This window comes from Myxocyprinus asiaticus, chromosome 20, assembly GCF_019703515.2.
Source record: "Myxocyprinus asiaticus isolate MX2 ecotype Aquarium Trade chromosome 20, UBuf_Myxa_2, whole genome shotgun sequence".
NCBI classification, from domain to species: domain Eukaryota; kingdom Metazoa; phylum Chordata; class Actinopteri; order Cypriniformes; family Catostomidae; genus Myxocyprinus; species Myxocyprinus asiaticus.
The window spans coordinates 34298207-34320410 of NC_059363.1; the positions used below are offsets into that span (position 1 = coordinate 34298207).

Sequence of the window (22204 nt, forward strand, 5' to 3'; positions counted from 1 at the left end):
AAAGATTTTCAAAAGCATTCTTGGTTTTTATTTAGAATTTTTCCTTTTAATTTTTGTTTTGCTCTAAAATAAAGATTATTGCCCCGTACTAATTACTTAACCACATTCCAAAATTAGAATAACTTTTGAAGAATGCTCTTGTTGCATGCGAAGTAAATTCGAAACACGTGGGCTGTTGGTGTTTTCTCCTTGGTCCCACACATGATTATTGACCTCACAGTTGCTATTTCATTGATACACTTGTTGAACTGTACAGTATATCACAGAAGTCAATACATTGCTATACCTGACATGCGGGTCATTAAGGCAGTCTTCCCTTTTTTTGACCAATATTTTATCTTTTTGCTGCTGTCTTGTTTATTTTTCGAATCAGTCACCTTAGGCTTGCTGTTCGTGGGTTTCTTCTCTTTTCCAGCCTTTCTAGCCTTTGGTAACCAAACAGTAGGCTTTTTCCCCTCTTTTGGTTTCAATGGTTTAGTTTTCTGGCTCTTCAGAGGTCCTTTCACAGATGATTTGAGTTTGTGGGACAGCTTCCCTGTGTCTTTATTGTCCTTCTTGGTTTGTAACATTGATTTTCTACTGTGAGGAGTGACTTTCTTTAGAGCTTTTGTGCTCACATTCTTTTGCTTATCCTTTGACTGATTTGTCTTTGACTTTTCTTGGTGCAGTTTTGCCATAGTGGTTTGGCCCAGGGTTTTTTTCTTTTGTGCAGATGTGGTGGGTTGGGCCCTTGTGGGCTGGCGTGTGCCTGGTGGTTTAGTGGCGACTTTTATCTTTTCCAGTGGTGGCCTTGTAGGTGATACATTTATGCCCAGTACAGTCACTGAAAAAGCCATCATGTTTATATCAGCTGTCACCTTCAGGTCATATAGTTACATAAGATTCATTTTTTTTAATCCGTTTATCCCAACATTCTATGCAAGCAAATTATTTTTTAATGTACGTCTAATACGATTCAACATTTACATTGACATATTATTATAAATATTATAATATAATAATATATTATTAATTTAACCAATTTTTTTCCCCCAAAGCTACTTACAAATTAGAATAATTCAAGCAGAAGCAATTAATCCAAGAGAGAAAGCAATACAAATAGTGCTCCTGTACCACATTTAAATGGAGTACTAGAACAGTATAATGCCAAAACTGTACAGTGAATGCAGGGTAAGTGGAGAACAGTTTATTGTTTTGGTTTTTTTTATTAACTGGGATAAAAAAAGACTTAAGGTGTGTCTTCATGTCATTAAAGATACAGTACAAAGAGCTATGACTTAAGATGTAGAATGTAAACACTTACATTCTCTAGGTGAGAATGGCACTTTCTTCCCCCTGACCTTTACAGGAAGTGGCTTGTATTTGCATTTCCCTGGAGGTGCCCTCCTGTACATCCCAGACAGACAGAGAAAATAACTTAAAGGGATAGTACACCCAAAAATTACAGTTCTCTTATAGTTTACTCACCATCATGCCATCCCAGATGTGTATGACTTTCTTTCTTCTTCAGAACACAAATGAAGATTTTGAGAAGAATATCTCAGCTCTGTAGGTCCATACAATGCAAGTGAATGGGTGACAAAATCTTGAAGCTCCAAAAAGCACATACTGCCATCATAAAAGTAATGCATACTACTCCAGTGGATTAAATAACACTAGGTGTGTGTAAGAAAAAGATAAATATTTAAAACTATCTTTAACTACAAAATTTCGCTTCGGTCAAATGGGTCAAAGACATGCTGCCTCTCGCATGACGCTCAAGCACCGGAAAGTTTACCCAAGAACTGACGCATGAAATACGTAAAATATGGAAGCGGTGTATTGTTTACAACAGAGGAGGAATGTTATTCAGAAGCTAAATTGGTTTTGCTATAGATTTGTATTGGTATCTGTTTCTTTTACAAGATGGTGCTGGCGTGTGCTTATCCTGGATGCCTCAACCTGCTAAAAAATGTTAGATTACATCCGCGGGCATCATCGCAAGAGAAAAGACTAACTTTTCACAGATTTCCTATCTATGATCCTGAGAGACTGAAGCTATGGCTGCTTGCTGTTCACTGGGATATCAAAACACCCATTGAGTCACTCAAAATACTGAGGGTGTGCAGTGAACATTTTTCCCCTGCCACTTTCAGACCAGCTGAGGGATCCAATGATATCGACATGCCAACATGCTTACATCACACGGGAGGCAGTTTGAACTTGACCCTCCTGGCCGTTCATACCACAGCTGGCTGGAATCTAACATTTTTAATTAAAAAATATTTAAATTTTGACCTATTTCTTACACACACCTAGCATTATGCTTCAGAAGACATTAATTAATCCAATGGAGCCATATGGTTTACATTTATGATGGCTATATGTGCTTTTTGGTGCTTTAAGATTTTGGCAACCCATTGACTTGCATTGTAAGGACCTACAAAGCTGAAATATTCTTCTAAAAATCTTCATTTGTGTTCTGCAGAAGAAAGAAAGTCATACACATCTGGGATGGCATGTGGTTAAATGATGAGAAATTTTTTATATTTATTCAAGTCGGCATTGACAGAGTCTCCCCTTCATATTGACAAATAGGAAGGAAAATGAGTAAATGTCTTGTACCTCGCAAAAATTTGACGACCAGGTGTGTTTGGCCATCAAGTAACACTGTAGCACTATAGCAGGTCTAATTGACCCGGCTCATGAAATCACATTTCAACAGTCAAACAACTTTTCACTAATTTACAAATGTAAAATGTACTAATTTTAAATAAAGTAAACGCTCCAAATTTACATATCAAAATATTTATGTACAATATGTATTCATGTGTGTGTGTGCATGTATGTATGTTTGTGGGTGTGGGTGGGTCAGGTTTGCTTGAACCACACACACAACACACAAACACATTTGTTCCTATGTTGGGACAAATATATTGTGCCACTGATATTGGTTTGTATTGTTTTCAAACAGTTCTGGGCCCTTGTGTCATTTTGATAATGTTTTGAGCCTGCATTACAATTTTAAAGGTGCCATGTCATGCAATGAATTTAATTTATTATTTTCCTTGAGGTTCACTTATAATGTTAGTAAAGGTTTTTGCCCCACCCAAAAAAACAAAAACAAAACACTCATAATATTATATTAAATTACTTTTTTCCACTCTTTCTCTGGCCCTCTGTCTCTAACGCTTTTTAAGTTTAAGTGCAATCCCCTTTAAGACTTCAATATACATGCCCACTGTTATGATTGGCTTAAATCTCATGTTTCATGTGTCTTGTTCTTATTGGTTCTTGTATCATTAGTCTTGTTATCATGTTCATCAGTTCTGTTTTGTTATTGGTTCATGTTTATTAGTCTTGTTATCTTGTTTATTAGTTCTGCACTTTCATTGGTTGTATTTATAGCTTGTTTCCTCAGTGTATGTATTTAAGCCTTCATGTTTGCCTTTGTCCTTTGTTGAGTATTGTTTGTTGTAAGGTTGAAGTCTTAGCCTAGTCTTAGTCTAGTCAAGTCTTTGTTTCTTATGTTTGCACTTTGGGTTTATTTATAAAAATGCACTTGGGTTCTCTTAAAATCATCATCATTTGTCTCCTGCCTGCATCGTTACCGAATACTCGACCGATTATGTACCCAGCAGTGAGCCTCATTCATCTTCGTCAGGGGAATCGTCCCTTCGAGGATTATGTCTCGGACTGGTGAATTTTAATGAGGTTGCTCTTAAGAACCTTTTCCGGGCTGGCCATAAAGAGCCCATATATTCTATGTTGCCTGGAGGCAGAATTAATTGGACTCTGGCTAAATATATGGACTTTGCCCTGCTCCTGAGTGGTTTGGCCATCACTGTTGGAGTTGCAGAAGAGAATGTTTGCACTCCTACAGAGAATTTCATCACCGCCACCACACCAAAGTCGTCCACCAGCATGGCCGCCACGTCCGAGTTCCCCAGCATGGCCGCCACGTCCAAGTTCCCCAGCATGGCCAGTGCCCATGCCTGCCATGGTCAAAGAGCCAGTTCATGAAGCCTCTGCTGTCCCAGAGCTAGCGCCCGAAACCTCTGCCATCCCAGAGCTAGTGCATGAGTCCCTGGCCGCCTTGACTGCCCCCTGAGCCTCCAGTGGCCCCGCCCCCTGAGTCTCCACCTCTCCATGCTATGCTGTCTCATCAGGCCCTGTCCCTAAACCCACATCTGTCTCATCAGGCCATGCTCCTTGCTGCCCGCCGGATCCGCCCTGGTCTCCTGGCTTCCGCCGGATTCGCCCTAGTCGCCTGGTTCTTCCTGGTCTCCGGATCCTTCGCCAGCTATGCCCTGGTCTGCTGATACACACCAGTCACCGGGCCCTCCGCCCTGGTCGCCTGGACCGCTGTGGTGTCTGGGCCCTCAGCCTGCTCCACCCTAGTCTCCTGGCCCACATGCTCCACCCTGGTTCTCTGGCCCCCCGTGGTCTCGAGCCCCATCTGGTTCCCAAAGACCCCCCCAAACCAACTCCTTATTGAACTCGTGTTTTGTTTATTGTTGGGCATCGGGAGCTGCCCATAGAGGGAGGGGAATTCTGTCACGTCTGTGTGTTTTTGTTCATGTTTTGATTTCTTGTTCTTTTAGCCATGCCTTTTATTTTGAAATTAGTTTATTTCCTAGTCTTGTCATGTGTCTTAGTCATGTAGTTTCTGATTTACCTCGTGTTTCATGTGCCTTGTTCTTGTACCATTAGTCTTATGTTCATCAGTTCTGTTTTGTTATTGGTTGTTTAGTCTTGTTATCTTGTTTAATTCTGTACTTTCATCGGTTGTATTTATATCTTGTTTCCTCAGTGTGTGTATTTAAGCCCTCATCTTTGCTTTTGTTCTTTGTCGAGTATTGTTCGTTGTAAGGTTGATGTCACGTCAAGTCTTAGTCAAGTCTTTGTTTGTTTGCACTTTGGGTTTATTAATAAAACTGCAATTGGGTTCTCTTAAACTCATCGTTATTCGGCTCTTGCCTGTCTTCAGCCTGCCTGCATCGTTACACCCAACTTATGTGAAGCATGCAATTAAATTATTTCTGTTATTCTGACTGAAATTGAAAACTAAAAGTTGGCATACTGTTGCTCCCGAAATACCTATATATTAGGCATACAGTACAAGTTTGGGTGATTAAAATAATCCTGCATAAAGCTGAGAACAGTGAAAATAGTCCAGACTAGCACAAACTGAGAGTAAGGTTTAATAAATCTGTATCCAGCTGTAATTGATGGTCAACTTTGGTGTTCATCTCTGTTTTCTGGCTGCTTCAACATGCATCCTGTGTAATGGAAAGTATGGGATATTTGCTGGGTGGGGAGTCCCCCACCATCATTTTGCAGATCAACCAGGGGAGGGGATCGCCCTCAATGTTTCGCTGCTTAAAAATGAGCTAAATCCCATATTTAAATCCACTCTGCGTTGGAGTCCTAATCATGGTTTATTTTGTGATTCAAAACAGCTGACTATATGATTCCTTTTATCAAAAAAAAAAAACACATGCCCTTACAAAAAATCTGGAGTTCTGGCAAACTAGCCACAAATTTGCCACTCAGTATTTTCACATGCAAATTAAATTGTGATTCGCCTTAAGTGTTTGCCAGAACTTTGCAGCTCTTCACTGTTAATGGTGAACATACAGCAAACCATTACGACAATCGACAATTTACCACAAGTTTGCTGCAAATCTTATTTGCATCTGAAAATGATCAGTGGCAAATTTGCCATGAACACTCTATTTTTGTAACAGAAACAGTAGTGTTGTTACTCTCAGGCATTACTGTTGTGTCCAATATAGTTGCCACTTTGCAAATTCTGAATATATTAGTTCTCAAAAACTCAGAGAAATATGCATAACAAAACATATAATCCCACACTGATGCATTCAGGAGCTTCATTTTAATAAGCCACTCATTCCTAATGTTGGGATCCTTTAGAAGGATATGCAGAGATGCAGTTTTCAACAACAAGGAACACAACGTCTTTGGACCTTACTTGACATCTTAATATTTTCGTTAGTTAAAAATAAACTACAGCTAAATTTTGATTCCTCATGACATGACTCTTCAGTACACCAATTCTTTACATTGGAAGTGAAACACTCTATCAGTTGTGCCACTGCGCAATTTTATTGCACACAAATAAGCTTATAAATGAAGTTGGAAATGTAATGCAAATGCTTTACAAGTAATGAACTATAGTAAAAGTGTGTTGATGTCATAAGATAGCATTGTGTGAGGAACAGGGCAAATACTGTAGTAAGTGTTTATGAACTGTTAATCTGCCCTTTTACACATGATTTGTGTGAAAGGAAATTAAATTCATTGTGCAGAGACTGCCTACTGATAATGATAATCCTCTCATCATTTACTCAACCCTATGCCATTTCAAATTTGTGTGACTTTATTCTGCAGAACACAAACAAAGATTTTTTTGTCAATGGGGTCCAAAATGTTCAAGCTCCAAAAAGAACATAAAGACAGCATAAAGGTAATCCATATTACTTGAGTGGTTTGATTGTATCGATTCAGAAAACATTAATTAAACACAAGTTGTTTGTATTGTTTTTATACTACTATTATGTCCTTTTTAAAGCTTGAACATTTTAAACCGCATTGACTTGCATTGTATGGACAAAAACACATCATGTATCCACATCATATATCATGTAAAATAAATGTTTGTTTATGTTCAGCAGAAGAAAGTCATTTGAGTTTGAAATGATGTAAGGGTGAGTTAATGATAAGAAAATGATCATTTGTGGGTGAACTATTCCTGTAAGTCCTTTCCCCAGTAAAATAACACCTTGTTGCTGGGTTATTAAGCGTAATTGGTGTAAGATTGTGTGTGTACAGTAAATGCACTTATTAAAGCCCTGTTGCTTCTATTAGTAATGGATCCCTGAATTTTCCATTGGTCTGTGAAGTACAAAGAAAAAGCTGGAAGAAATGTCTGGTACAGCTATTAGTCAGATTGATTTCAGATGTGTCTAATAACCCTCAGTAATCTTGGTTGTCCAGCAGGATGTCTCTTTGGATTTATAATAATTAACATCACAGAGATTATCTTTGGTTGTTTATTTGCTTTTGTTTCTAAAGTTGTTAATTTTTGGCACACATTTATCCTTTACTAGATTTACCTTATTTTAGAAGCAATCCATTAAAATAAGTAAATAATGTAAACCTTTTCATACACTGGAGCACATATCTTACAGAATAGTATAAATAAAAAAATCATTTTGTTTTCACTCATGCATTTCATTGTCAGTGATAGAATAATGGAGGTTTCCAGAAGCCTGAATGGAATCCATTTGGTTGAAGCATGCGCCAGAAATTCCAAGATTCTAAAGAAGGATTACAGACCACATGACATTTATCTGACACATAGCTGATAGTCCTTCTGTCTCGCTGCATGATGTCTTAACTGAGAAGAAATTTCCCTGTAAGAACTATTCTAATATGGAACTTACCCAGTCAATCAGTAAGACTGATAATATAGACACCACCCTTTCTTTAAAATATGAAGTCTAATCAGGGTTTTAATTGGGATTTCGGTGGTGGGGGAACTCTAAAATCAGGTTATGTTGCAACTTTTCATTATGTCGTTGCTTTCAACAATGCTCATTTATCCATGTTTTTTATATGCATTGATATGGATCTAAATGAATAATCTAGAGATGAGGAACACAAAAACGAGAGTTATTGATCAGCATATCGTTCTTGTTTGGCAGCATTACGTGAAATGCACTGCAAAAAACAAAACAAAGGACAATCCTTCTTTTAAGCACACATTGTAAGTGGAGTTTATATCACCACCTGAGTCTTCATTAAGTTATGCTTTTCACATTATGTTTGTGAGGTAAAAGTTTGATTAGTTCTTTTTGCCAATTTAAGCATATTACTAGATCTGTGTTAAATATGTAAAGCTTTTTTTAATATCAGCTCCTGTTTTTTTACCTCTATGTTGGTCTGCAGTTGACAAACTTTAGAAAAAAGATAGATCTGCTGTGTTCTTAGAACACTTAGGCATTTTACTGAAGTCAATAGTTAAGTAGAAATGCTTTTTTATACATGAAAACGTGCAGATGTTATTGAAACTCATTATAATTATTATAAGACTATTATTGTTGTCTTTTGATAAAAGTCATGTCAGCAGCTCACAAACTGAAGGGAAATTATAGATTTGCTTTGTTCTTATAATGCTTAAAACTCTTAAAAGTCTCTTTGTAGGTCTGTAGACATACAAATTTTAAAGGATTAAAATTTTCTTTTGATCGTTGGTTCAGTGACTAACTAATTTCACACAAGACACTCATTTGTCGCCACCTTCTGGCATCACCAGAAATGGTCACTGAACGAATCATAAATGGATCTGAACTAATTTTGATGAATGTAATCAAAACACTCAAACCACTTGGATACATTTAAATACTGCAATGCACAAGCAAAGAGTAAACAAAATAAAAATTGTGCACATGCACAATTGTCATTATTGTAATTGATTAAATAATTTATTCAGGACCAGCTTGTGCTCAGTCTTTTATTGTCATGTGCAGGCGCAGAATGGCCATTGTGAGAACCGGGACTTTTCCCGGTGGGCCGGCCGCGAAATGGGGCCGCATGGGCCGCCGCGTTATGCAGAACGTGCCTCAAAACGACACCAGTTTCTATGTAAAATCCCGGGCCGAATTTTCTTCCCAGTCTGCCCCTGGTCATGTGTGAAACAGAAGCAAGTGCTCCACAAGATGAACAGAATTTTTTTTGCAATACTTGAATCTTTAAAATACTACAAATATAAGTATATAATACTTATATATTAATATAATACTTGTATCATATTTAAATATTACTATATATTGTAATATATTAATACTGCACTGTAAATGTTGGGTCTGTCTGAGCCACATACTGACAGCTGTGTTCCCCCCACTTTTAATGTGACTGCTACGCCCCTGTCCCACTGTATTTGCCAGAGAGAAAAAAAAAAAAATGGAGTAAGCTACACATCAATATAGAAATAACAATGAAGCCTTTTTCAGTGTATTGGCCGAGTGGTCTTTTGTTCTCAAGTTCTATGATATTTTGATCTAATGTGATCAAAATATTAGATATTTGAAAATTGATTAGATGTGATTGATTCCTGATTCAAAACCCCTTCGGGTATTCAGCTTTTTAACAAAATTAAGGAAATCGCTACTGCATATCAGTGGATCAAAGAAACGGGTGAGCAGTTGATTCCATATTACGCGATTTCTATGTATCAGAGGTCTGGTGCTGCTCTCGTATGCCGCCTCTGTGCGCAAGTGACTAGAGCGAAGCATAATGAGCTTGAAATACACTTCATAAGTACACTCGCTAAATAGAGACGGAATGTGTCAAGGGGATCAAACAAAAACTGCATCGAAGAATACAATAAATGGGATGGATTGACAAACAAGCATTTTCTTCTTCTTTTTGGAATCGAAGGTACTGGAACGCCGTTCCAGACCGTACCGGCCCAATTTAACCCCTGAGACTAATGGATTTAAAAAGCGTTCTTTCCTTAAGATCATTAGGCCCATACACCTGTATTTTACACGTATTCCCCATATTCAAAATAAATTGAAATAAATAAACGGATAAACATTGTACATAATCATAAGATTGAAGTGGGCCCTGGCAACCTTATTCATGGTATATTACCTCCATTACTTAGAAATAAATTACAGCAATAGACTTCCAGCCTTAAAGCAAATTACATGGACAAATCAGAGTCCCCACGAGTGCAAGGATGGAGTTCGGAGAAATAATATTAAGGACTGAATGGAAGGAAATATATTGGATGGATAGATCAATAACATACAAGATTAAGAACCTCAAATTTGAACAAAGATGGGAACTGCTTAAAGAAGAATGATTCTCTGTCTTTGACTTTTCTGATTAATTGGTAAAAATGGAAAGGTAATTAGCAATTATACTGCTCTACAAAGGCAAAATGCAAAATTGAGTTGTGACTGAAATCAGGTCTCTTTCGCCATGTTCACACAGCAGCAGAATACGGTTGTCAGTCCTGTTTTGAGTGCTTAATACAGTTAAGTTCACACACAGGATGGTTATTTACAAGAGTGACAACTGCATTCTATAACCGAACTGACACCCGCTAATTTTCAGGACTCACAACTGCATTTTCGGCAAATCCGCGCTGTGTGAACAGAACCGTACTGGACAACTAGTTGTTAGTCATGCCGTATGATGTGAGAGCCATGGTGCACTGTACATGCTTCTTTGATATTTAGCCTACTTTAGTCACTGTCACTATGGTTACTGCTGTTAGAATACAGGCTTGACTTCGGTTGTTTGTTTACACAGACAGTATTCAAGCCGATACTGTAAAATGTTGAATGAACAGGACATTTCAAGACTCACACCTATATGTAAATGCCGTTGTCATCCCCAAACACTGACTGTGTGAACGTAGCCAAAGTTCTGCCCTGTGACAGAGGAGTTTGTCTCACAGTAGAGTTTGTCTCATATGCTAAAATTGAGAGAAAACCTGTTTTTAGAACCTTGTACTAATCACCGAGTTTTCATGTGTGCAGTAAAATAAAATCCTTTAGAACTGTTATTCTGCTTGCTATGCATCAAACAGTATCTCCTTTATGTTCATTCATTGCTGACAAGAACCGCCCACTCAGACAAGACGTACTGACTGACATGTAAACTTGCCATACATCCATAAGAAGTTACATACGATTCAGCCAATGAGATTGGAACTTTTGGATGTAATTATGTATGTGCATATAATTATGTCAGGTGTATAATAATGCATACATGGATGTCTCTGGTCTAAGCCCCGGATGTCCACTGACCCTAGAACTGCACCTGACCGTATCAAACCATGGTCAATCAGCCAGTAACAAAACTAGAAAAATACTACAAATTTCTGGTGCTATTTTTTGATCGGTTGGGCCAGTCTATAGCCCACCCTCAATGTTTGTAACACACAACCTGCCCCCAAATTGCTTTTAACCAGTGCACACATTGTAAAAAATAAAATATTTTATTTAAAGGTGCACTCAGTAACTTTTTGCTTGTGTCATCTTGGATTTACAGTGACACATTGTGGTGTGAATGCAGCATCATTCAAAATCAGCAGTTTTCAGTTACAGATGCCATTGTAGAAATTCACTGTATGATTAATTTAATCCAAGAGTGAAAGTGTCCAATAACAAAACAGTTACTGAGATTAAGCAAGTAGTATTCAGCTGGTCATGTGAGTCTAAAATGGCAGCCCCCATGAGGATGCCCCTCCCCCATGTAGAATAAAACAGAAGGGGAGCAAATTAACAACATTATCTGGTCAGACATCTTATCCAAATGCAGACACTGACCTGCCAAAATGACAGATGTTTGCAGTGTTGTCCAAAGGTTACACAAATGTTTAGCATTTTCCTATCAAACCTAACCAAATATTCAGTTTCAGCAAATTATACATACCTAGATGGATCCACAAATTTGTAGAGTGTGCCAAAGGGAGAATTTGCACTTGGGTAGGAGGTCGCCAGAAAATACAACTCTCCTTCAGGAAAGACAAAAGAAACATATCGTATGAAAGTCACATTATTGCTTTAATAATTATATTGGGGATTTACAATACTGCACAGCAATCCAACCTGCTTCATCTTCAGCAAATGAGATGATGAACTTGTGGTGATGATTTATAAGGCCAGGGAAAGAGCAGGTTTTAGTGTCACCAATGCACACATTATTTTCCTTCCATCTCCCAGTTTTCTTATCCTCCTCCAGAGCCATCAATCGTCTGAATTAAACAACAGCAAGTATTGTCAAGACTAGTTTTAAATAATTTTCTGTTTTATAGTTGCAACATCCTTAGATCTAATTTAGAGTTTATTAAAGGCATTTCTGTTACATTTCTGAAAGCCATCAAAGATTGGTCCTTACCCACTCATAAAGTCTCCAAAAATGTACAGACCATTGAGGTTTGGTGACTCGCATCCTCTATACACATATCCTCCAGTTACTGACTTCCCAATGTGGTGTCCATAGGCAAATATTGGAAGAATGTCATCTATCAAAACAAAATATAGTTGTGGGCTATAACAATGTGTGCTATGAGATGTGAATTTGTTCTGTATATTGTAGACCTTTTAATTCTTTCACTTTCAAATTCAAAATTTCAGTGTTTACCCCTTATTATTGTATTTCTTCCGTTAAACACAAAATGAGACGTCTTTTCCATGCAACAGAAGTGGATATTGATTTATACGGTCAAGTTCCAAAAAGGACCAAAACATAAACCATCATAAAAGTATTCCATACACTATGTTTTGCATGTTATATTCCAAGTTTTCTTAAACTGTTTGATTTAACTTTCCAAACATTCCAAAATGTAAGCCATATTTCTTCTGCAGATTTGGAGATTCAAAGTGTTCCATTCACTTGCATTGGTGTTGCATTGGAATGCATTGGAATGTCTTGGAGATGAGTAAATGATGACAAAATTGTCATTTGTGGGTCTATTTGGGTTGTGGGTTGTGTGAACTATTAATTTAAAATTGTCTGAAAAGCCCAAACTTAAATTCACTTTCAGAATTTCCAGATATCAGTTGCACAAATTTATAAACTGGCCTTTGGTATGAATTTCTCTAGTGAATAGTTTCATTAAGCAGTAAACATTTTGGAATGCTCTGTTTGGTCACTTTTTTGTGCGACCCATACTATATGTGCATTGCTTTGTATAAATTTGGCTGCAATTCTATGGTCCAGCTCACCTAGAGAGGAGTTTTGGCACAATTTCATATCAAAGCATTCAAAGCCTTCTTTGGCCCTCCATCCATAGTTTCCCCCCTTCACAATGATGTCAACTTCCTCATATCGATTCTGGCCCACATCTCCACAGAGTATTCTCCCTCGGCCATAACTGGTCACTGGATCCCCTCGATCCACTGAGCAGCGCCACATATTCCTCACACCGTAGGCATAGACTTCTGGTTTAGCATCAGGTTCTCCGAGGAAGGGATTGTCTGGTGGAATCTTATAGGGCTTCCCATCTATACTGCTACTGTCCACATCAATGCGGAGCACTTTGCCCAACATTGCTGATCTAAAATATATTATATATATAAAATATATATCAGGTAAATTGTTATGATAAAGTGTCTGAGAGAGAGTTACTGGAAAGAGTTTTATCAAAAGACTAAGTATATTTGTGACACTCATCCTATTAATTCTACACCAATTATAGTTTCAGAACTATCATTACTTGTTTTGGGAATTTCCAAACTTTCCGAAAGGGTCCCCTGCTTTTCCGCCATCCCCTGTAAAGATGTATAGGAATCCATCTAGACCAAACAAAAGCTGTCCACCGTTATGGTTTGCTGCAGGCTCCTCAATCTCAAGAAGAACTCTGTTGATACAGATTGGCATAGATCTTTTAAAAAGGAATTAAGAGATAGAGAAACTTTTGGTTTAAAGGTTTATGCTTAAAAGGATTGTCCACCCAAAAATCTTAATTCTCTCATTTACTCACGCTCATGCCATCTCATATTCTTCTGTTGCTGAACACAAAGATATAAGTATGTATGATGTGTTTTTGTCTATAAAATGTAAGTCAATGTGGTCCAAAACTTTCAAGCTCCAAAAAGTTAATAAAGGCAACATATAAGTGATCCATAAGGCTTAAGTGGGTTGATTCATGTCTTCTGAACCGATATAATCTCTTTGGGTTCAAAACAGGCCGTATTCACAAAATATTGACATCTGGCCTGATTGGAACAAAGTTCAAGCTTCAAGATCTTTGATGCTGCACGCGGTTGCCAGGTACTCAATCCTGGTATCATTGTAAACAATGAGATCTTGAATTTAAATTTTTTAGTTTATCATCAACTTTATGGTGACAAAGGTACATTTTAAAACTATCCTAAAAAACTCAACCCATACAACTGTATTATTTTAACTCAAGTTTGCATTTTCAAAATAGCCCAACTGTGTCACGGCTCCAGTGAGTAAGCTGGTTTGTTTTGTATGTTTTATTTTCTCCCCCTCATGTCTCGCAGGCATGGCCGTCATGCATAATCAGCATTTCCATGGGAACATTGATTGTTCCCGGGGGAACGCTGATCATGTCACTGATTAGTGTGCCGAGCAACACCTGTTCTCCTTTAATTCACTCCCTTCTTTAGCTCTCCATATTCTCAGTATCATTGCTACTATGTTGTTTGGCGTGAAGTAACTAACCTCACACTTTCTGCCCTGTTGTTCCTGTCTCGTGTATCTGTTGGTTGCCCGCTGGGTGTGTGGTTGCCTTCCAGTTCGCTGCGTGTCAGCTGGATTTCCACGGAGGATACCTCGTCTTTGCCCGCGTGTCGAGAGCTAGATAGCCCTACCCTGCTGGCCGTCATTCTGCACCTCACTAAGCTTCAATGGAGGATTCCACAAATCTATCCCTGACTTCCACAACGCACACATTCATTCTACGAACACACACTTCATGGATTGTCATCTCTCCCCACTACTGGGATCCTCGACATCCACAGTGACTGCTCACATTTATTGTAAATAAATCCTTTGAACTGTTCCTCTGCATTTGGTCTGTTTGTCTCACTATCGCTTGTTACAAACTGGGCATTAAAACCTGGCAACATGTGTCTGGTTTGTGTATGTGGAACTGTGTTTGCATCAAGCACATGAAAGTGTTTGAATGAGCTTTTCTAATGAACACGCAAAGGAGACTGCAGATGTCGAGATTTAAGGTTGATTTATACTTATGCGGCGAACTTGCGGCGTGGGCTCCGCTTAGTGGCCAACACGTCGGTTTGCATTTATAGTCCTGCGTTGGTGTGTCTGCATCGTTCTATGAGCACACGGCCAAAACGCTAACTATATGTTTCATAAATAAATAAAAACAATGCAAGCAATGTAATTCCACTCACATATCAAGTAAAGGCCTGGAGAGAAAAAAAAACAAAAGTTACATTTTTGTAGCTACGCGTAGCCTGTGGCATAGGTGGGACGCAGAAGTATAAATCAGTCTTTATAGTGATTAAAGACTTAAATGTTGTTCTGTTTTTCACCCAAAGCAATCATATCACTTCACAAGACATGGATTAAGCCACTGGAGTCATATTGAATTTATACTGCTTTATGTCCTTTTTGGAGCTTGAAAGTTTTGGACCCCATTGACTTACAATGCACAAAATGACCATTGACCATTGACTAGACTACACACACATCCTTCAAAATATCTTCGTTTGTATTCTGCCAAAAAAAAAAAGAAAGTAATACGAGTTTGAGACAGCATGAGGGAGAGTAAATGATGAGAGAATATACATTTTGGGGGGTAAACTATGCCTTTAAATGCTTAAAACTAGACAAATATTAAGTTTGCCTACAAACGAATAAAGAATTGCATACAGCCTATTTACACTACCAGCTTCTTATGAATGTGCTATCTTGTCTATCTTACATGATTCTGTGTTCAGTCATGAAACTTTGAATGTTGCAGACTGGCTGCATGGCTCTGCATATGCCCTTTGAACATGTAGGGCTCAGTGTCCATGCGCAGTGACCATGCGTGGCGTCTTATGCGATTTTCGTATGAGCGCTAACTCTAAATGCAATTTTCGTGCCAGCCAAAGCACATGTGGGCTTGGTTTGGAGTGCTTCAGCTATCTGTGGCCATATGTTAATGAAGTAATGCAAAGCCAATTTGCCATTTTCCTGAGAAATAGGTAATTGTGCTAAGACGTCCGAGAAATACTTTTATTATTTGCACAAAGTCTAAACTCAGTTCCTGCATTTTCAGTGTGGAGATTTTACCAGCAGGTGCTAATAAAGTTCATGTCCAAACTTTGAAAATACATTTCCCGGACGATCACTATTTATACTAGCCATGATTTGTGTGTCAGTAGATGAATATGATTAATTATACTTACATTCTCTATAATTTAATGGGTCTATATCCAATTAGTCCTGACAAGCACCACATTTTCCATGCCTATATAAGGAGTGCATCACTGTCGTAAAGATGCCTGACATTCAACAAGGACACAGTTAATGCGCAAAGGAAGTACATATCTGTAATCCTCTAATGCATTGCATGCAGCCCATTTACACTACCAACTTCTTATGAATGTGCTGTATTTGTTTAAATCGCTGGTGCTTGACAGAGAATGGACTATATAATGGGACGTAGACGATGCAATAACAGCAGAAGAACCTCCAAAGTAAATTGCACTTGACCCAGCCCATTAGCGCTTTGCACGCACAATTTCGCAAACCCTTTTGTGCCTAGACTTAGTGCAGGCTTGCACAAAAATACCAAAACTTCATGGACATGCCCAGTGACTTGTATGATGTAACTCATAGCGCTGCACTAAGGTGTGCTAAAAACAGGGCCCGTAATCTCTTAGCCAAGTGGCTCGCATACTCTATGGCCCAAGCTGATTTGTCTTTTGACATGTAATCAGATAAGAAAAGCAGCTGACATACAGTAGTGCAGCTGATAGGTCCTTTTACATATATTCTGTTAGCCAATCAACTTGTGTACTCTCTTTTTGTCTAACAGCCTCAGTTGTTTGCAGGTAAGCTGGTTTCACTGCAACACAATACAAAAGTTTTCTATCTGAAACCCTCTTCCAGAACCACCTGTCTAAATCTGCTTCAAGGGGATAATATGTATGTCTAATTGTGCAGCATTTGGATGTCTTACATGCTTAACTCAGTATGCCTGTGTATATTCTAGCAGTAGCAAGACTACGTATTTGCTCTGCAGCAGCAGCAGCAATGTAAGAGCTAGTCTGCCAAGACCAAACCTACCAACTTGTGATATTCACTGTAGCACCTTCAATTTATTCTGAGAGATGTCATGACTCAACTTTATGTTTCAAACAAACCTCTCTGATTCGGGGTCTGCCATGTTCATGTCATGAACTGAGACCCTCATCTCGCTGATGCGAACTTTCTCAAGTATGCCATTAATCAGAATGGAGTAGTAAATGAAGAAGCGGCCATTGTTTCTGTATTTCGGGTGGAAGGCAAGGCCCAGGAAACCTCTTTCATCTCCCAGCCACGATGTGGTCAGTACCTCACCACTAATGTCCAGAAAGGGTTGCTCTATGCGGCTGCCGTCCCTCAGATACACCCATACAAAACCTATCTGCTCTGCCACAAACATGCGGTGGGTGTCATCTCCACTGTGAACCATCAGCACGGGGTTCCTCAGCCCATTGGCCACTTCTGTCAAGCATAGCTGCAGGCAGCCTTTGGTGTCTTCCACCACCTTGCCCAGATTGCTGTACAGATCATTGTTCTTCAGGACGTTGGGGTAGCAGTAGTCTTGGTCAGCAAGGTTAATGAGTTTACAGAAATGCGAGCGGTCTCTCTCACAAGTCTCCTGTAGTGTCTGGCTGTTGGTGAGATACTTGACCACAGAGTGACACTTGTTATGGAAGTCTGAACAGTAGGTGAAGCACAGTCCAGGCAGGTGGCGCATTGGAGTGTATGGGTCTTCAGCATCAAACAAGTGTGCAGCGTATGGGGAACACTCCTGTAAGAGAGTGATACAATTCAGAACAATATCAAGTTAAATAAAAGTCATGTCAAGTAAATTTTATTTGAATAGTGCATTTTACAATACAGGTAGTTTCAAAGCAGCTTTACAGAAGGTCATGCCTTAATATCTTAATATACCTAGTGAACAGCTTTTTAGAAAATCATGCCTTATTATCTTTAAGCCCCCAGTGAGCAAGCCAAATGCGACTGTGGCAAGGAAAAACTCCATAACATGTTAGTTATCGGATGGAAAACTCCATAAGTTATTCAGTTAGTGGAGAGAACTCCATAAGATTTTTCAAAGTGGAGAGAAAAAACCTTGAGAGGAACCAGACTCGGCTGGGGGATCCAGTCTTCCTCTGGATTTACGTTAAATGTATACAGTATATGCTAATAGTATTTTTGTGTTGTATTTGTAATACAAGTCATGTATTCATTGAATAGATGAAAGTAATCTGATTTTTTCAATGTGACAATGAGGCAGTTTTTAATATGTAATGATAACCGTTAAATTGCAAGGCTATTGATTAAGAGTCTTTGTAGTCCCTCCAAAATTGACTGCAGGGATGTTGGCAGGGGTCAGTGAAAGTTCATTTGCTGGTTGACAGGCTTTAATTGGCAATAGTTTATTATTTGTGAATTACATTTTAAGAGACAAAAGAGATGCAGGCAGTGGTCAGTTGATCATCCAACATGATCACATGAGAAGTTGGCATGCTGTTTCCGACTGTTCCGATATCCTAGGGTCGGACACATTATGCTGACTCAGCAACAAGCACCATCTCCTATCTTTTTTAACATTGGCTCCATTTGGGTCACCTTTCCTTTAGGGCATGCGGAAGCATGTTGCGTCAGCAGTGTGGGAGACCCAGGTTCAGATTGCGCGTTAAAACCAGGAAGTAATCATGTTCGCATAATCAGTGAAAGCGAGATTCTAAGGTTGCATTTTCCCCTCTAACAATACATTTTTACCGTTAGGTTTAGGTTTGATGTTTTGGTTGATGGGTACATTTTATAAAATCTGCATTCCTCCTCAATGTATTACAGCCTCTACAGCTTGTGGCACCCCTCCGTGGACATTGCATCTGGAAAATGGAGCTCACGCATGCCCATATGCTCAACAGCACCCACCGCTTTGAGCATCGGAGGCAGTGTTTTGCATTTCGGTAAGCACAAAACGATTTTAGCCAAAGGAAAGTCCAATTTTTTTTCCAATTTCACTGTGAGATCAGTCTAGACCATCAGTTAGTGTCAGACTGGCATGGGCCACAGTAGGTACAGTAGTAGTTTATTGTCTGTCAAGTCAATTCTAAGAGACTGAGACAATGCTGGCAGATAGTTTCTATTGCTGTCTGGCTGGTAGTATATAATTGGATCTTTTGAGGAAAATGTGAGTCATGCTTGCCTGTACAGAATTCACCACCACGATACAACATGATATCGCAGGAAATCAACACGTTGGTTTGAAATGTTCAAGTACTCTACAACAGACCCCATTTTGCAGAATTACTGACAAGCGCCATCCCCCATCAGACATTTTTGCATCAATTCAATTATGTTAACCTTTCCCTCTGGTGCTATGGATAGCATGTTGCGTGAACAACCTTAGAGACAAAGGTTCTGGTCCCCTGAAAACCAGGAAGTAACTGCTTTCATATAAGCAATAACGAGTGCGATTTGGAAGTTGCATTTTTGCTCTAAAATTACATTTTCGCTCCACTGACGTTTAGGTTTAGGGTTGAGATTTGGATTAGAGTGTAGGGTTAATAATATATGCATTTCTATTGACTGTATTGCATCATTTACAGCTAAAAACACAACTCACTTTAGGTGCCATTCTGTGGACAGTTCACTTGGAAATAGGAGTTTCACATGCACATACGTTTAGATTTCAGCAGCAGATCTTTTGACTTATTGTCGCCGAATTCACAGTGCAATCTGTCTGCCATGATGATATGTGGTTGCCAAGGCATTTCTATGCAGTTGCTAGTGTTCTAAGTGGTTGCTAGAGCATTGCTTACTGGCCGAAGTCCAACGAGCTCAACCCTATGTCTCTGATATTCTGGTCCCTATGGCTTGGTCCTTCCTTCAATGTAAGAGCACGGGATTTTTTATTTTTTTTGTCTATTTTATCGTTTGTCAGATGAAAATCTGATGAGCTGTTTGATATTCTCCATAGTGCTTCAAAGTAGAAAATTCACAGTTTAATTCAGGTTTTGTGGTCAGTTACCGTGCTGTTTGGCGCTCTGCACGATCCAGTCAAGCCTGGTTTATGACGCGTCCAGCGCGAGGATGCGCGCGAGTCGCGCCGCGCGCTGTTCAAATGGGAAGCGCGTTTACCGCTTCAAAGCGCTTATGGAATAAACCATAATAAGCTAATGACCTGTTTGTATTTTCTTTTTACATTTCATTGTAGGCTACCTTATTTCGTTGTAGCCTACCATAATTCATTTTTGTATTTTGTTTATATATACGGCCCAATCAAACGCTGTTTTATCCTGTTTAATAAACAGCCGTCAGAATAAAACCCCAAAAGATATTTTTGTATTCTGTGGTGATTATTTTCAACCCACCGGCTACATACATTTAGAATGTAAAATATGTAGCCTATAGTATCTGAGTTATATTTCAACAAATAGTTTTGCTATTGATCTAAGTAAAGAGAAATCTTCGATGCTGATTAAAATAAATAAATAAATAATAATAAAATAATAATAATAATAATAATTATATATATATATATATATATATATATATATATATATATATATATATATATATATATATATATATATATATATTAATCACACCCCTTTCATTTCAGATGTAATTATATGCTATTTTAAATTACAGTTTAATATTAATATTAAATATTAGGCTATTAATTCATAATGGACATTTTATTGCGTTTATTAGTAATAACACCCAGATCACATTTAGTTTACAATTTAATTTAAAGGTATAAAGGTTAATGTATGAAGGTTAATAATAGCAGGTATAACATTTCCTTTGAAAATCTCTGACACATCTGTAAATAAAAACAAGACAAACATAAAAATGGTTTCTTACAGTGCATGTATTAGTTCAGTAGAGCAGTTACAATGCAAAAACCAGTCATTAATACAATCAGTTAATTTTATTTTGTTGATTAAGGATCAGACATACCTGGCACATAATATCTTTTACCAAATCACTGCACACTTCATACACTTCCTCACCGATCAGGTCCATAATATCCCAGTACCTCATCGCAATACTGTTGTCCGTTTTTTGGTCACAACAACCAAATTTCTCGTAATGCCTGCAGAACTCAAGATGTTGGGGGGGTTTGAAAGGTGGCTGGTAGTCCAAACACTGAGGATGTGCCAGTGCATGTCTCAAATAAGAGAAGAAAATGATGAAGCGTATGATGGAATGTCCTTGCATCCATTTGGTCCTCTTGGTCGGCAAACTACCCTGAGGGTACTTTGCACAATGATGTCTTAGTAAATCTTGCTCTTTCGGCATTTTTGCCGTGTGCATGAGAGGGAACGAGTCTGTTTGCTATTTATCGTTTATATGTGTGTGTGTGTGTGTGTGTGTGTGTGTGTGTGTGTGTGTGTGTGTGTGTGTGTGTGTGTGTGTGTGTGTGTGTGTCTGTGCAGAGCAATTATATGTGTGTGCGCGTCTGCGTGCAAACTCTTCTTCATCTTCGTTCATTGTGCGAACTAACTTAACTCCTGATACTACGATCCTGTTTTTTTTTTTTTTTTTTTTTTTTTTACAAATAGAAATACCAGCATACATTTAACTATACCATAAATGATTAAATGCATTATATTGAAAATATAACTGTAAAAAGGAGATAAATAAATAAAATATCATGCTCATAAGGCCTAGTCTATATGATTATTTAAGATTTTATTTAAGAATGTATGAATTTCACAATTTAGTTTGAATAGCGTGGCAGAGTCTACAAAAAATGTAACAAAACATAAATAAGTCAAATGAATCAAATTTATGACTGAAGCTTGAAACTCCTGCTGATGCTGATGGAAAAACTCATTTATGCCACCTAGTGTACGAAATCACAGTGCAGTTCAATGAACTGTACAAACAAATTTCAGATTTGAGGAAATGAGAATTTACAGAGATTCTAAGATGTCCAATTGTTCCTGCTATTTATGTGCTGTAAATTGCTTTGTACAAAAAAAGCACCTGCCGACAAATACTGTAAATATACCGTGGTTCCATCTGACACAATCAGTGGACTTTGCAATAAACAAATTTAAAGCATTCCATTTTTCTTTGTTCAACTCTTCCAAATTCTTGCCACCTTACAGTTGCCAGCTTTAAAACTGCTTTGAATTACAGTAGTATTCAATCTATGATTATGATTATGATTATTCATATGTAGTACTAATTATTATATTATCTCTGAGCAATAAGTAAAGTCCTGTCAAAGACAGACAGATACATCTTTAGAGGACAACTGTATGAAGAGGTTCACATCTGCATAAACCATCTGTTACTCATCAGGGACAGAAGAGCTCAAATGATAGCTCCTAAATTGTTTTTACATTCCTCATATACTTTAATCCATCCACATACATTGATCTAGCAACAGGAACTAGACAGCACTTAAAGGGATAGTTCACTCCAAAATGAAAATTCTCTCATCATTTGCTAACCCTCA

The 22204-nt window shown here is 38.2% G+C and overlaps 1 protein-coding gene and 1 long non-coding RNA gene across 2 annotated transcripts in view; one reads left to right on the plus strand and one right to left on the minus strand.

Moving 5' to 3' along the window:
* Nucleotides 1–91: 91 nt before the first annotated feature.
* hhipl2 (HHIP-like 2) lies at nucleotides 92–21036 on the minus strand. Its single transcript, XM_051646616.1, has 9 exons — nucleotides 20695–21036; nucleotides 16872–17524; nucleotides 13241–13384; nucleotides 12750–13081; nucleotides 11920–12046; nucleotides 11631–11776; nucleotides 11455–11536; nucleotides 1304–1386; nucleotides 92–823 (listed from the first exon to the last, which is right to left on the minus strand). The coding sequence occupies exons 1-9, from the start codon at nucleotides 21034–21036 to the stop codon at nucleotides 270–272; spliced, it is 2463 nt and encodes an 820-aa protein (XP_051502576.1). The 3' UTR covers nucleotides 92–269.
* The window catches only part of LOC127411250 (uncharacterized), a 66989-nt gene continuing 63437 nt past the window's right edge, over nucleotides 18653–22204 (plus strand). The window contains exon 1 of the long non-coding RNA XR_007892242.1: nucleotides 18653–18695. This is a non-coding gene — a long non-coding RNA (uncharacterized LOC127411250). The remainder of the gene's footprint in view (nucleotides 18696–22204) is intronic.

Excerpts from the sequence above, each read along its gene's own strand:
- hhipl2 (XM_051646616.1), bottom strand. The coding sequence starts at position 21,036 with ATGCCGAAAGAGCAAGATTTACTAAGACATCATTGTGCAAAGTACCCT. Across the intron at positions 17,525-20,694 it reads TAAAAGATATTATGTGCCAG|GAGTGTTCCCCATACGCTGC; the intron begins GTATGTCTGATC and ends ACTCTCTTACAG. Across the intron at positions 1,387-11,454 it reads AAATTTGTGGATCCATCTAG|GAGGGCACCTCCAGGGAAAT; the intron begins GTATGTATAATT and ends TGGGATGTACAG.